Here is a 13,444-nt window from a genome sequence, read left to right as displayed (position 1 = left end):
TGAATAGGAACATGTGGAACATACTGCTGGGGGCCATTTTATTCTACCTGGCCCGGAGTAACGAGATCTTCTTAGGAAGATAAAGGAAGCATTCTTTTCGCTTCGCTCTGGAAGGCTATTGAGTAAACAAATGCGTGTGAAACTGTGTCAATCTTGCTTAGCGCGATGTGCAATGTTACATATTGACCTAAATCTTTCCACCGCGGAGCGGAGGATGAACTGAACTTCCTACTCAAGAGGGTTCGTGATGATGGGTAGCAGAATTGCTTTGGATGCTCTTTTGCTGGAGCAACTTTCCCCTTCAAAGTAAATCGAAGATTACGAGCAGAAGGAAGCTACGGCTGCAATTAGAACACCATCAAAGGGCGTGTCGTGCCCTTCTACGTACGACTGTGTGTTAATTAGCCAAAATCTGACAGTAATGAGCGATTTAGCTACGCGTTAGGATATTTTTTGTAGACTCATGTTGGTGGTGGAACTTTCCTCATCAAAGAGGCATTTAAAGGAACTCTTTACATGAAGAATGATGCATAAGCCTTTCATTCCATTCCATTGCATACGAAAGGCTCATTCCATTCCATTGCACGGAATCTTGAATGTAAAATTATTGATCCATGTATTCACACTCTTACCTCGTTGATGGAATATCGCTTTACAACGCGATCGGATCAGTCGCGATTATCAAACCATGTAATTGAGATACGGACATTTTAACTCTGCTCTTCCATCAGGCTAAGCTGTCGAAAATATGATGAAATCCATTAGGGCGTGGCGATGGTAGTAACCCTTTTTCGGAACTCCCCGGATATTGATCTCGTTAATATCCCATCAGCATCAATTCAACCCGTCACCGGTCACCGGTCGGCCTTAATATGCACCCGAGCCCAACAAACGCGGACGCGGTATTTGGGTGGGAACAAAATTCTTTCACTCGGAATGCCCGTCCAGACGGTGGCATGTATTTAAATGCTCCAGATCAATCAGACAAGGTATCGGAGTAATCGAATTCCCCTGATGTCTTCGACCGTGGGTGCGTGGGATCTTACGTGCGGCGTGCACAAGTGATGTTTCAATTCAATAAAGCAAGGTCCTACCAACCATCGCGATCGCAACAGTGACGGAAGGCGAGTCGTTGCAACGATTTGTAAAATCATCGACAGCACCATTCATTATAATCAATTTCGATCCCATGAATTCGATCCCGGTTCCCCGTTCGCAGCACAGGATCGCAGTGAGGTCGTTTCGCTACCCGACCACAATTGCCGTGTGAGGTGCAGGAGAAAGGTTATTAATCATTATGGTACGCTTGTTTTCGCCTTCTTTCGTATTCATTCGTAGGTGCCTCGCCGCGGGACCAGAAGCTCCGAACAGCCGAACAAGGGTCCGCCCCAATATTGTGCAGCGGACAAGATAATACCCACGCTGGGTGCAATATTAATATCCTACCACCGGCTTGTAAACTGAAGACTTGTGAAGGCTGTAAAATAATGGCACATAATAACACACGCAGAGAGAGAGAGCAACAACACAGGAGGGAGAGCTCGGTACCGATTCGGCCGGTACGGCAGTAGTTACCTCTCGTCGCACCCGCAGTGCATCAGCGTGCCGACGCGCCAGTTGAACAGGTTGTACTTCGTCTCGAAGCCCAGGATCCAGAACGGGCAGGATAGGTCGTGCTGGCGGCAGCACCGATCGGCCTTGGAGTAGCCGCCCATGTCGACGTAGTTACGGGCACTCCAGCCCTTGCCGCACCATTTCGTGCCCGGGACGCGCATCATGCTGGACAGATCGCGGCGCTGTCTGGAGGTTTTGGAATATTTGATAATGACTTATGGGTAAGTGCTGTTTGCTTGTTTTGGTAAAACGTGACTCTTGGTGGTATATGGAGGGTTTTGATTTCGAGATTGGAGTTTTAGGTAAAAGAAATAAAGGAAATAGAAGGAAACACCAGACCGTCCTTTCTCTTCTTGCAGGGACGGTAAAGAGAGAAAGGACAGTACTGAAAAGAAGGATCATCAGGAAAATCAGGTACTTATGCACCGCGACCTAACATCGCCTCGAAGATATCGAGTTTTTTTGGGGTGAAACTTGCTTGAGCTAATTTGCACAACGTTTCGAACTCTCGTATTAGCATGATTACATCAACCTTAAAGACCATCACCATCACACTCTTTTCAAACGCCTTAGGCTTACCTGGTTCAGATATGATTCTGCAAACACTCCAGCACTTTTCGCGCACTGGATACCTCACACTGGATGGATTTGGAAGACCTCTTCGAAGCAGAATCGTACCTAAAACATCAGTCTTGCTTGTGCCTACCACGTACTCTTACTCTTTCTGTCATGTGCCGAGCTTAAACCCCATAAAACTCATACGGTTGCCTTGTAAAAAGGCCTCCGTTTTTCCCCGTCGTTGTTCAGCGCCAAAACTAACCTCGAATCGCAGGCACAGTGGCTGATCGTGAACGGCCGGATATTGAACGTCTGAAAGTTGGTGCTCATCGGCGGTATCATGTACTTGCAATGGTCGTGCGTCCGGCAGCACATGTCCGCCCGGGATGCGCCACCCAGCTGCCGATACTCGGAAGCCGAATGGCCCTTGCCGCACCATTTCGTGTTGGGCGACAGAAACCAATCGGAAATGGCACGCTTGTGCCTGACGATCGTACGGCGCGTACGGTGGTAAATTTAAAGTTCAAATATGTTTGTAGCGCCGGCCATAATTGAATGATTTCCATGCGACAGCAGACAGTGTCAGAGAGTTGGTCAGTCAGTGGAAATAATACACGTTTTGCGCGCACATTCGCAATGAAATAAGAAAACGAAAATAAAATAAAAATACGAAAGTTAATTAACTTGATCGTAAAAAACGAAGGTTATTTGCAAAGGGGGTAACTAGGTAACTAAAGTGAGTAAAGGTAATAAAAACCAAACACCTCTAGGAACTGAACATGTTAATAGAAGGGTAAAATCATGAATAATGTTTGGAGATTGAAAGGGTTTATTTAGTACCTCAGCCAGAGAAAGTTAGAAGTTGTTAGTAAAATGATTTACATTTTTCTGTTCGGTCATGCAAAATGTATTATTTTGTTTGATTCACCATTTTGTTTTGCTGTTGTTTTCAAGCTAGTTAATATGTTCTTCCTTTAAACCGTGTTTAATTATTTTTGATTGCCTATTTATTAATCTTCATTGAATGTTCCTGTTTGTTTGTTAACTTCTCTAAGATTTATATATTTATTTTATCATACTTTTGATTTAGTTAACGCTTTATTCTCATCAATGATTAGATATTAAATTTTAAAAGCTTTTGATTTGCTTGCATTTCTTTAAATGAAATTCGTTAAAGAGTTATACTAAAAGTAAAAGAAGAATGCTTTGTTAAAATTAATGATTATTGAAAAAAACTATCTTCTTCACATTAACTGTAAAAGTTTTTAGTTTGCATTCCATCGAAAGCAAAAATGCAACATCAAACAGACCCTATTCCATGTTTTTTGTCAACACCGGAAGACAAAAAGAAAACTTCCCGATTCGATCGCACCGATTGGTTGGTAAGAGCAACGGTACCAAACATCCCACAACCTGTTGCTCAACGATCGATGATTAATCGTGCGCCGGGTATTGCACCCGTCGCACCAAAACACAAAAACCACCTGACAATCTTTCGTCATCATCGTTCATCATCAAACTCATCGCTGCCAAGTAGCTGCGGTCACTCAATCTTCGCTTCATCATCTGCTTTACCGTTTCGTTTCAGTGATGCGCGAACCAACAAATTCCACCCGAGACGGGCGAAAGCGGTGAGAGAAGATGAAAATAAACCACTCCTGCACCACCGCCGCGGTGTCCGTCCGTACCAAATCCAAAAGTCAACACTGAGCCGTTTCTCAGGGCTCCCCTGATTTATGGGCAAACCCGTCACGACCCGGAATATATGCATCGCTGGCTGGCTGGTCCCGTCGCTGCAACATAGCACACTCGTGCGATGCGACAACGGGTAAAACGACGTGCAACAGAAAGTGAAACGCCGATTTGCCGATTTGCTTCCCTGTTTGTGCAGCTTTGGCAATAGTAGAATCGCAGAACTCCTCGTACAAGCTTCCGGGGTCGTACGGAAGAGGTGGACCTGCTCGTAGTCTCCTACTCGTACGCTTCGTTCGCACACCATCATTGCCTATTGCTTGCCGGGAATTTCAGTGATAATGTCCTTCCTTCAGCTCGCAACTTCCAATGGCAAACGAAGGTGGGTTTTGGGTTAGTAAAAATGACCAGCGAAAAGCAGGTCAGCACGGGTGTGTTATAAGGTTCATGCTACCAACCAGGGGTGACTTGAATGAACGTCAAGCAGCGAACTTGGATGATGGTTTGTGGACGGATGAAGGGTGTGTGTGTTTTGAATGTTGACATTGATCCAAAACTTCCAAAATTGGACTCTATGAAGGAGGCGGGAAGGTTTTTGCGAAAAATAAGTCACGATGGAATGTGGTTGCCCTTAGGCGTGTAGTGCGTGGTGTGGCTGTGAGGTTTACAAAACCCCCACAGAGGTGCTTTTGGAGTTGGTGCATGCTAAAAGGGAACTCGAACGGTGCGCTATATACCGATGTGGTGGGTGCACGAGAGTGCTGGTGGTGGGTGAATAGGAGGAAGGGTGTGATTTCCCGTGCAACGAATGGGAGGTTTTTGTTAGTTAGGAGCCAACCGGGAGTGAGGGAATGCAAGGATATCCGTGTGTTTGAACATAATGCCCCGCAGGTTAATTACCTCTGCAACTTCTCGTTCGCTATCCGCTTGTGCTCGGGATCGGCACTCCGCAGACCGGTGGCAATCTCCTTCAGCTGCATGTGCCGCACGTTGCACCGCTGCTTCAGCTGCTGGAAGTTGAGCTGCTCCAGCAGCTCGGCCGGTATATCGGCAACGGCGCGGAGCGGAATGTACGTGAGGTTGCGCATGCCGAACGCATCGATGGTCTGCTGGGCGGCCGGTACGCCGGCCGGAAACTCGTACACATTGTACTGCAGCTCCTCCATCTCGGGCGTAACGATGTCATGCTCGAGATACTGCCGGAAGTCATGGTTGGACACTAGCGAGGCACGGTCCACTGTCTGGGGGCCGCCCTGGACCGAGCTAAAGTTGCGTGCCCGTGCCTGGGCAAACTCGGCGAAGAAGCGGTCCCGAAACTGATGCAACATATCGCGCTGCCGAACGTACTCGCAGTCCATCATTTGACCTTCGCTGTTGTAGATGATCTGCATCAGGTACTTGTGGGTAGCCATTTGCCAGAGACTGAGCGTTTTGTTGGAGCTGTTGGAGGAGTAAGGAAAAAAACGTAAAACATCTCATTAGTATGATTGCTTATGTTGTTTTGCTTTCGTTTGTTTACAGACAGTGTGTGTGTGTGTGTGAAGGCACCGTACCAACCGTGAAGCACACCCTTGATAACCTCTGCTGGGTGCTTCTTCGTATCGCTCCAACCGCTACTGGACCGAACTGGAATAATGGATCGAATTCGCGAACGATCGTTGCGTTTAATAGGCGAAAGTTCACGAACATTCTTCGCCTAGGTCCAGTCAGCCAGAACCAGCCAGAACCGCTATCATCGCAGTGCGTATTGCTCAAAGCGTGCTAACAACAATCATCATCGTCATGTACATGCGCTCTGCCCACGGTGACCTACTTTAGCTGACCCGTTCGGTAATGTTTCTGATTCCAAGTTTTTTTGTCTCTCTTGGCATTCATTCTAGAGTAAAAAGCGCATCTCGCACTCATCGTACGCCAAACAGCGCGTGATCGATGCAGGCGTGCGCTGGACTTTAAGCCCTCTTTTGCCGATCTACGTTTTGTGTCGATGCGTCGATCACCTCCGCGTGGCGCATGGCGATCATAAATTCGTATCGATCCAACCGCGCTTGTGGCACGCCGCGTTCCTCATTAGGGCATCGTTTATGTCACGCCAGTCCAACAGTTCCACAGGGACCCACGGGTGGATCGGAATCCAATTAAAGCCCACGGGGCGAAATTCTTCCTCAAGCGCAGACCAAGAAAGGTTAGAATAATTTACAACCGTCACAGAGAGAGCAGTGGGCTCGTGCTTTTTTTTCCCAGCCGCTCTGATGAGATGCTCCAGAGAGTTTGTTTTATTATCGCGTGGTAGGTTACGATTCTTGTTTTCGGTTTCGATTTAAAGACCAATTCCCTTTTGCTTGGTGCTTGCCCCCTCAGAGTGTTGACAGTGCGTAAAATTTACAGCCACAAAATGAACGAAACATACTGCTGCCCGCTCGAGGAGCATACCGCAACGAGGTCAGCCGCGGACACCAATGCCCTGTCCATATAGTTTTGGAGCTGGAGAGTTACCAAATCTCGTAAATTGCATCCATCACTGAAAGCAGAGCGGTCTTCGCCTACGGACCTGAAACCCTCAAAGCGGAGGAAAAATCGAGCAAACATGAGCAAACCGTACTACAGCGAGTAGGACCCAAATCGTCATCCTTTCTCTCTTTCTCTCTCTCTCTCTCTCTTTGCGAGCTGCACGGTTGAGTGCAAGTTTTCATCGCTTCTTTATTGGACCCTATGCGCTTTGATGTGCAAACCGACTCGAAACCTCCTCGAATTGCTTCACGACCCCAATGTGAGGCGTGCTTTTGGGGTGGAACGGTGTGCAAATTTGGGAAAGCTCCACTTCGTCCACGCACCAAATTGGATCGCGCCGAGGCTAACGCTCAACCCAAGAACAAAAATGCAAACAAGCAGCTTTGTTTTTGCACCCACACACAGTGCACGGAAATCAGGCTCGCGTGAAAAAGGTCAATTCGGCAGGTCGTACTTATTATACCCCCCCCCCCCCCTCGGCTAAGACGATTGGCTAATGCCATTGAAAGATTCTAGGATTTTGCTGGATTAAGCAAACCCTCCCGGGTTGTAATGTATGTGCGCTGCTAGCTCCAAGGGAAAGGAACATCAAATTCTTGCCAGAAGATTCGAAATCAAACTCCAAAATTGAAGTGTTAAATATGGCGACTCGGCACCGACGGAGTGCTGCCAACCGCACAACCCTGGTGGGTACTACGGGAAGCAACGCAATGTTTATTTGAATTCGAAAAAACCGCACTTAAAGGGTAACTCGTGTAGAGTATAGGCGACGTCCCCGTCGCTCGGGCAGGACAACTTAGCACAAATCCGATTAGGTTGTCCCTTTTTACATTTTAGATGCTTTGGTCGATGCCCAGGTCGATGCAGGACACATCCGCCCGGCAAGAACATCCCGCATCCCAAAGAAGTGCTGTGTGTGTATGTGTGTGGGCACTGTTTCGCACTCGATTTCCGGCGTCTTGTGGTTGTCGCGAATTGCGGATGTTGAACCCGAAATGCTCTCCCTCCTCCCGCTCGAGAAAAATGTACCGTTTTCGGTTGTGCCTGCAAAACCTTGCCCCGTGGTGGGGTTTGCAATCGCATTAAATTACCTTGAACTCTCCGAAAGACGCAACCGGTAAAGAAGAAGGGGTGGGGTACGGCAGTTGCTCAAGCTGTACACCGACCGACCTCTCGGCCATGCGTCATGTGTACGAGAGCGGCGCATACTCTCTCATAACAAAAATAATGCTAACGCTTGCAGGACGCCACGAACTGAACCTCGAAAACACACACACACACACACACACACACAATAAGCAACTGCTTGTCTTGTATGGAAGCGGCATGTGGAGCTGCGCGTGGAACGGGTTGCTGCACGGACCCGCGGACGCTTTTTCGATTTCGGAATGCGCCGAGAAAGGTCTCGCGTAAAATTTGTGCTTGCCTAAGCTGAAAATAGTTTGGTGGTTTTGTTTTTTTTTTGCTTCGCAAAGGAACTAACCCGCGATAGGGAGGTACCGGTCTGGTTTTTTTGTTTGATGTTGTTGTTCAAATCAATATCAGCGAAATTCCGCCTCGTAAATGGTGCGGTGAAGGTTAGCTTTGGCTGTTGCTTTACCCCATCCAGGGGGCTGACTTCATACATCAACCGAGCAACAGATGAAAGATGTGGCCGCAAATAGCGAAAGATCCTCGTTTTTTTTTTGTTGGCTAACCATATTTTTGTGGTTTCTTTCAAGAAATAAGATCCAACATCTGTTATTTCCTGTAATATTGCACAAATATTATTTTGTGGGTTTTCACAACTGCTGGTTGGTATTGAATTTCGTCAGATTTGGAGACTAGGATTCAATTTATACCACAGTTTGTACTGACTGGTACTGCTCACTGATAAGCCTTACGACACTTCTTAAATTTATATTCAACTGTATATTCCAGTTCTCCCATTGAAACCTAAACAAGCATCTACCAAGAACCAAAACTTCTAGAACCTCCAAAGATCTAGAATCATTCGGGTCATTGCCGTATATTATGTTTAAGTGTCTATGTCATAAACAATAATTAACTGCCGCCAAGCTCTCAGACTCATCGATTTATTAACATTTACGATCGCAGAACGATCGTTTGAAGTAGATCCTCTCGACTTCAAAATCACTTCAAAGCATCAGAATCGCTCGGTGCTGAGTTGTTCTGTGCACTTCCGCTAATAATAATCAATAATAATCAATGGTTCTCCAACCTTTCCCCATCCAACTAATCCAAATAAACGATTGCCTCTGCCGGATTCTTCGAATGCAGTCGCTGCGAAGTGCATCTTTAAGAATGCTTCCGTTTATTTTTAATTCAATATATATGCACCGCGCTCGGGATGAACATCGGTTTGAAAATAATCAACCAACCAGGGAGCCAGGGAAACGTGCTCCAATCGTCGGTTAACATCACACGTGTCTCTGTGCCCAGCGCGTAAGAGTAGCTCGTGCAACAGTGGCTGGTTGTGACTTACCGTTCCCTGCTCGTTTGTTTTCAAACAATAACTGACACATCGTTCGTGTAGCGGACGAGTGACAATGGAGCAAACGATCATCATCTTGTTTGGGTTTAAAGTATTTTCCAATAATAAGACAAGCCTCTGTCACGGGACGATTAATTTAAAGACGATCGCTCCATAGCTGTCCTTCCTGTCGGCAGGAAAGAAAGGGTCTTGTTTTCATTCTGCCATTTCTTTTCTTTTTGTTAATGATTCGTACAGCATCAGCAGCAGCAGCAGACAAGGCTCCGTTTCCTACTGTGGACATACCTTACAGTGCTGCCTGATAGACAACCGAACAGTTCTATGTTGTCCGATGAACGGAATTTCCAAACAACAGCCCCAAACTCCGATACCGTTCTTCAAGATACGGATCGGTATCACTCCATTGTGAAAACGTAGTCGGAATGAAGGAGAAAGTAAAACATATAAAGAAGAACATTAATGCACTTCAACCTGCTGTAACAGCCACAGCTCACGCAGTCACCATTCCCTCCGGCTGTGTCGTGAGCTAGCCGACGTAAATTAAGTAATCGTTTTACCGTCGTCGCACCTCATGCTTCATGCTGGGAGTTCGAGCGGAGCACGGAGTTAATAAAAATTTAGTGATCAAATTTATTGGATAATCCGTAGCTTAATTGTCCGTCAAAGCGGGCGCGCGGTTGCTTAAGATACGGGAACCTGTGGAACTGACGAAAGAGCGATCTCTGGATCCCTGGACAAGCTGCTAAGCCGTGGGATATACATGCGTGTTCTATAAATGTAGTATCCAGTTGAGAAGATGTGACATCTTGGGAAGACGTTAATCGTTCAGTAGAGGGGTGGGATGGGACATGGGTCCTAGAAGACGAACATGATAATATGCTGACATTTGGGAGCCGTTCTGTGAGCAGTTGCAACACGCTGCTCCAGAATGTACGGGATTATGGGGTTAGGGTGCTGTCCTATGCCCCTGGTAGATAAATGGTGCCATGTTTTGGAAGACATTACCGGAATGGACACTAATCGCCATCGGCAAAAAGGGCTGTTGACCGTTAGGTCGCCCCCAAAACGCTATTCCACGGGGACATCTTGAGCTCCGAAGGTGTTGAGCAATGTGACCGCAATATGGGGCACATAGAAACCCATTTTGGCGAATTATGAGCTCGCTTCTACAATAATGTTTTGAGGTTATGCAAATAACAAGACCTCTTCAACTTCAACTTCCCTTCAGAACTGGGATCAGTTCAAAAGGCGTGCACCCAGACTATTACCCGGCGACATCCATAAACCTGACGCTGGCCCCACGCGCCACGTGACGCTGTCAAGCCATTTAATCGCTTGTCAAAACAACTGATCAACTGTTCTCACGCTCTCTGGCACACTCTTGCTCTCATTGCCGAGGAGAGCGGTGGGCATAAATTTCCTCCAAAATCGACTTCTTGCTCCACTTTTTCCCAAATCCACCTCGTCATAGCAGGCGAGTGTCACATGTGGGTAAACGTCATCGGAAGCATGTTTTGGTTGATCATGCGCTAACTTCTCCCTGTTTTGTTTGTGTGTGCGCAAGTATTGTACCACCGCGTGCATGGCACTGAACCGAAACACGCCTATGTACGTGAGTGTGAGCGGGGGGAGCGCCCCCTTCCGAGTACATTTGAGTCACCGCGCAGCGCACGTCGCCAAAACTGTCTGCGAAAATGTACGCAGTTGATGGACTGGTTTACGCGTTGGACTTTCGCCGAACCGTAGCGCCATTGCAAAACCGAAGTATCCAATGCTAGTGGTGATGGTTTTTTCCTCATTTTTTCTTCTTCTTCTTCTTCTTTCTCTCTATCTTTGCAGTCCGAAATCTACGATCAACCCATCCGGTGGGTCTATAATTAGGCGTTCGAATTGGCAGCCTACCTCAGCAGTACGGGCAGAGCAGTGCTTTCATTGAAGCGGTATTTCTTTTTTGCATGTTCCGTGCTTACCCGCCGGCCTGCCAGCCTGCCTGTCTGTCTGTGTACACATTCCGGCACATCTACGCTGCCCCGCCGCCTCCTCAACAAGCCAACGAAGAGCAACAGAAACTCCTCGAAGGTGGCCCCCGTGTAGTGTGTGACGGGGGAATTTTCTTCTTGGCACTGCTTCTTGGCTTACCTGCAAACCTTGCGTCGGAAAAAGTATCGTACGATGTTTCGTGACGTCAGACGTGGCAAGAGCGCGTACAACATGCGCGGTCAGCTCAATCTTTTCGCTTGCCATTTACCAGAAGAGGCCCAAGAAGAGGTGTGTCCGTGGCATGAAACGGGCGGTAGTCCGTCGCGCGCTTGCAACTCTCAGTTTTAGGAAGCGGACGTCTACGTTACTTCCTCCGGGGGAGGTAACACTATCACAGTTTCAATAAGACATATCCGCTCAGTGAACTGTTTCTAACAGGGTTTCTTATTCCTATCACTATTCCCTTGCAGAAGCCTAAAGCCGCAAAGACAAATGTTTGCACAAATGGATAACTTTGTACCAGCGACACTGACACCGCTTGATGTGCAAGTCTCTCTTTTTTTGCTCTGTGGGTTGGCTCAACTCCACAAGGCAAGACCCGCATGGAAGCAACGCACCGTCGCTAATCCGACGCGACCTCCTCCCCACTCGCAAACAAATGGTGAGAACTCCCATGCGGCAATTATTATTATGCTGGGAATTAAATTAAGTGTAAATCTGCCTAATCGCATACCCATCTTCGTCTGCTTGCAGCTTCCCGGACACCTTAACGCCCGGCAGGAATTTAGGGTAGCGTCACCCTCGGGAGGAATGTTAGCGAAGGAGAGGGATTGCCATATCAAATTGCAAACAAAAGATACAAATTCGCTCTTGTTGCCCCGTCCTCCCTGCATGTAGGCCGATCCTCCCTCAAACACCGACCCTCCCTGCATGTAGGCCTGCACGAAACACTCTACCTTAAAAGCGACCAACGCGTCCTGCTACTGCTCATTTCGCTAAAAGTCTGGAAAAAAGTGGGCCGCAAAATTGTGTCTCTTCCTTGCCGGGGGAAGAACAAGCACACACCCTGCATACATGCGCCCCCTTTTTGTGTTGCGCCGGAGTGGCAATTGCTTTTAATGTTTTCATTATCCTCTCCCGGCTCTAAGGCATCATGTGTGCGCTACTCGGCGGGTCGGTTCGGTTGGCTCGCGATGGTGGTGATATTAATTGTCCCTCTTTTGCGCTCAAGAATCACGGAACAAACAACAATAGCCACCATCAGAGCCTAGCTCATCATCGTCAACATCGTCGTCTGGCCATCTTTCCATGCGCCGTAGAATGTCATGGAAATGTGCCCGAAAAAAGGATCAAAGGGAAAGAGGATGAATGAAGCAAGCAGAGCGTAGGGTAAGGGTAGAACCGAAAAACCCGTCCTGAAGAGTGCAGCGCATCACTGTAGACCAACTTCAGCGAAGAGAGCAAAGTGTGAGCAAGATTTGTTTAGCTCTTAAAACAAGTGCTGGTTAGTGGAAGGGGAGGGGGGGCTTGTTGTTCCGTGCAAACAATGCACCCCGGCAAGTCAACAGCACACACCGGTGGCATTGGATCGGGTCAAGTATGTTGTGTTCCACCTGCTTGATATGCTAATAACCCGGGCGGAGAACTCATCGCGGGTGCGACATGTGCTTTTCGTCTTCTTTTTTTAAAGGCATTTTCCCTTTCGACATATTATTTCGCTGTTTACTAATTGAGCTGTTTATGAAAGGGTCATCCTAATGATTGCTGTTCCAGGAGCGCCAATCAGGCAAGTCTCCGCGTGGCGTGACATCTAAAGGCGTGATGCGGATGTTATCAGTTCCCACTTGTGATTCTTCACGTTCAAGAGCGGCCCTGCGATGGGGCTTGATTGGCTGAATGTCAAGGTCCTCTGTACGTTATGGATAGATTGATTCGATGCTCTGTGTTTTTCCCGTGCGTTACTTAAGCCATTGCTAGCTTTGTGCCTATAAGCCAATGCCACGGTGTAAGCCAATTTTGTTTTTTACTCAATTCCCTGAACCATCTCACTGCGCTGGGATCTTTCCACTGTTTGCTAATGGGAATGAGAACAGCTTTCGATTGTTGCCAATAAAGGCGGGTCAACTGATGTGACTTGCGTTTTGCAGCATTCATTCCCGCCCGGATGACCCCAACAGATCGATTGAATTAAGAAGAAGAAGCAGAAAAAACACGCCTTTCCCGGGACAGTTCGATTGAGTTCAATTCCTGTGAATCAAATGCCCGAAAACCCAAGCCACGGCGCGCGTACACTTGTCGCGCACGGAAATTAGTGTCTAATTCCTTGCCGGGGGACCCCACACAAATGTCAATCAAATGTTTTTTGTTTCGGTTTTCTTTTTAGGCGCTTTACATCACAATTTCGCACACAAACAGCCCGCCGATCACGCCACACTTCCACAGAAATTGAACACCTCGACTCATTAGCAGTGACATTTACAGCCGGGCCACAAACGCCACCCGAATATTCCGTCCTTTATTTTTAGCGCCAGTGCCGGATTGTTTCGATTTTTGGGAGAAACAAACTGCGCTCAAGGGGAGAGCGAAACCTGACTTCCC

The 13,444-nt window shown here is 47.5% G+C and overlaps 1 protein-coding gene and 1 long non-coding RNA gene across 5 annotated transcripts in view; one reads left to right on the top strand and one right to left on the bottom strand.

Moving 5' to 3' along the window:
- The window catches only part of LOC120899518, a 30,558-nt gene that overhangs the window by 7,004 nt on the left and 10,110 nt on the right, over positions 1 to 13,444 (bottom strand). For 2 of the 4 annotated variants that reach the window (XM_040305473.1, XM_040305472.1), the window contains exons 3-4: positions 4,765 to 5,304; positions 1,576 to 1,800 (exon numbers count right to left, since the gene is read on the bottom strand). In XM_040305473.1, coding sequence (XP_040161407.1) covers positions 1,576 to 1,800; positions 4,765 to 5,304 — 765 coding nt within the window. Of the gene's footprint in view, positions 1 to 1,575; positions 1,801 to 2,434; positions 2,657 to 4,764; positions 5,305 to 13,444 lie in introns of all 4 variants that reach the window. The other 2 variants (XM_040305475.1, XM_040305474.1) reach the window with 2 other exon arrangements.
- LOC120899520 lies at positions 10,363 to 11,399 on the top strand. Its single transcript, XR_005739067.1, has 3 exons — positions 10,363 to 10,474; positions 10,706 to 11,228; positions 11,317 to 11,399. It is a non-coding gene; the product is annotated as an uncharacterized LOC120899520 (long non-coding RNA).

Source organism: Anopheles arabiensis, chromosome 3 (genome assembly GCF_016920715.1).
Source record: "Anopheles arabiensis isolate DONGOLA chromosome 3, AaraD3, whole genome shotgun sequence".
Taxonomy (NCBI): Eukaryota; Metazoa; Arthropoda; class Insecta; order Diptera; family Culicidae; genus Anopheles; species Anopheles arabiensis.
The sequence above is the reverse complement of the archived record's forward strand: the minus strand, read 5'-3'. Positions and strand labels throughout refer to the sequence as shown.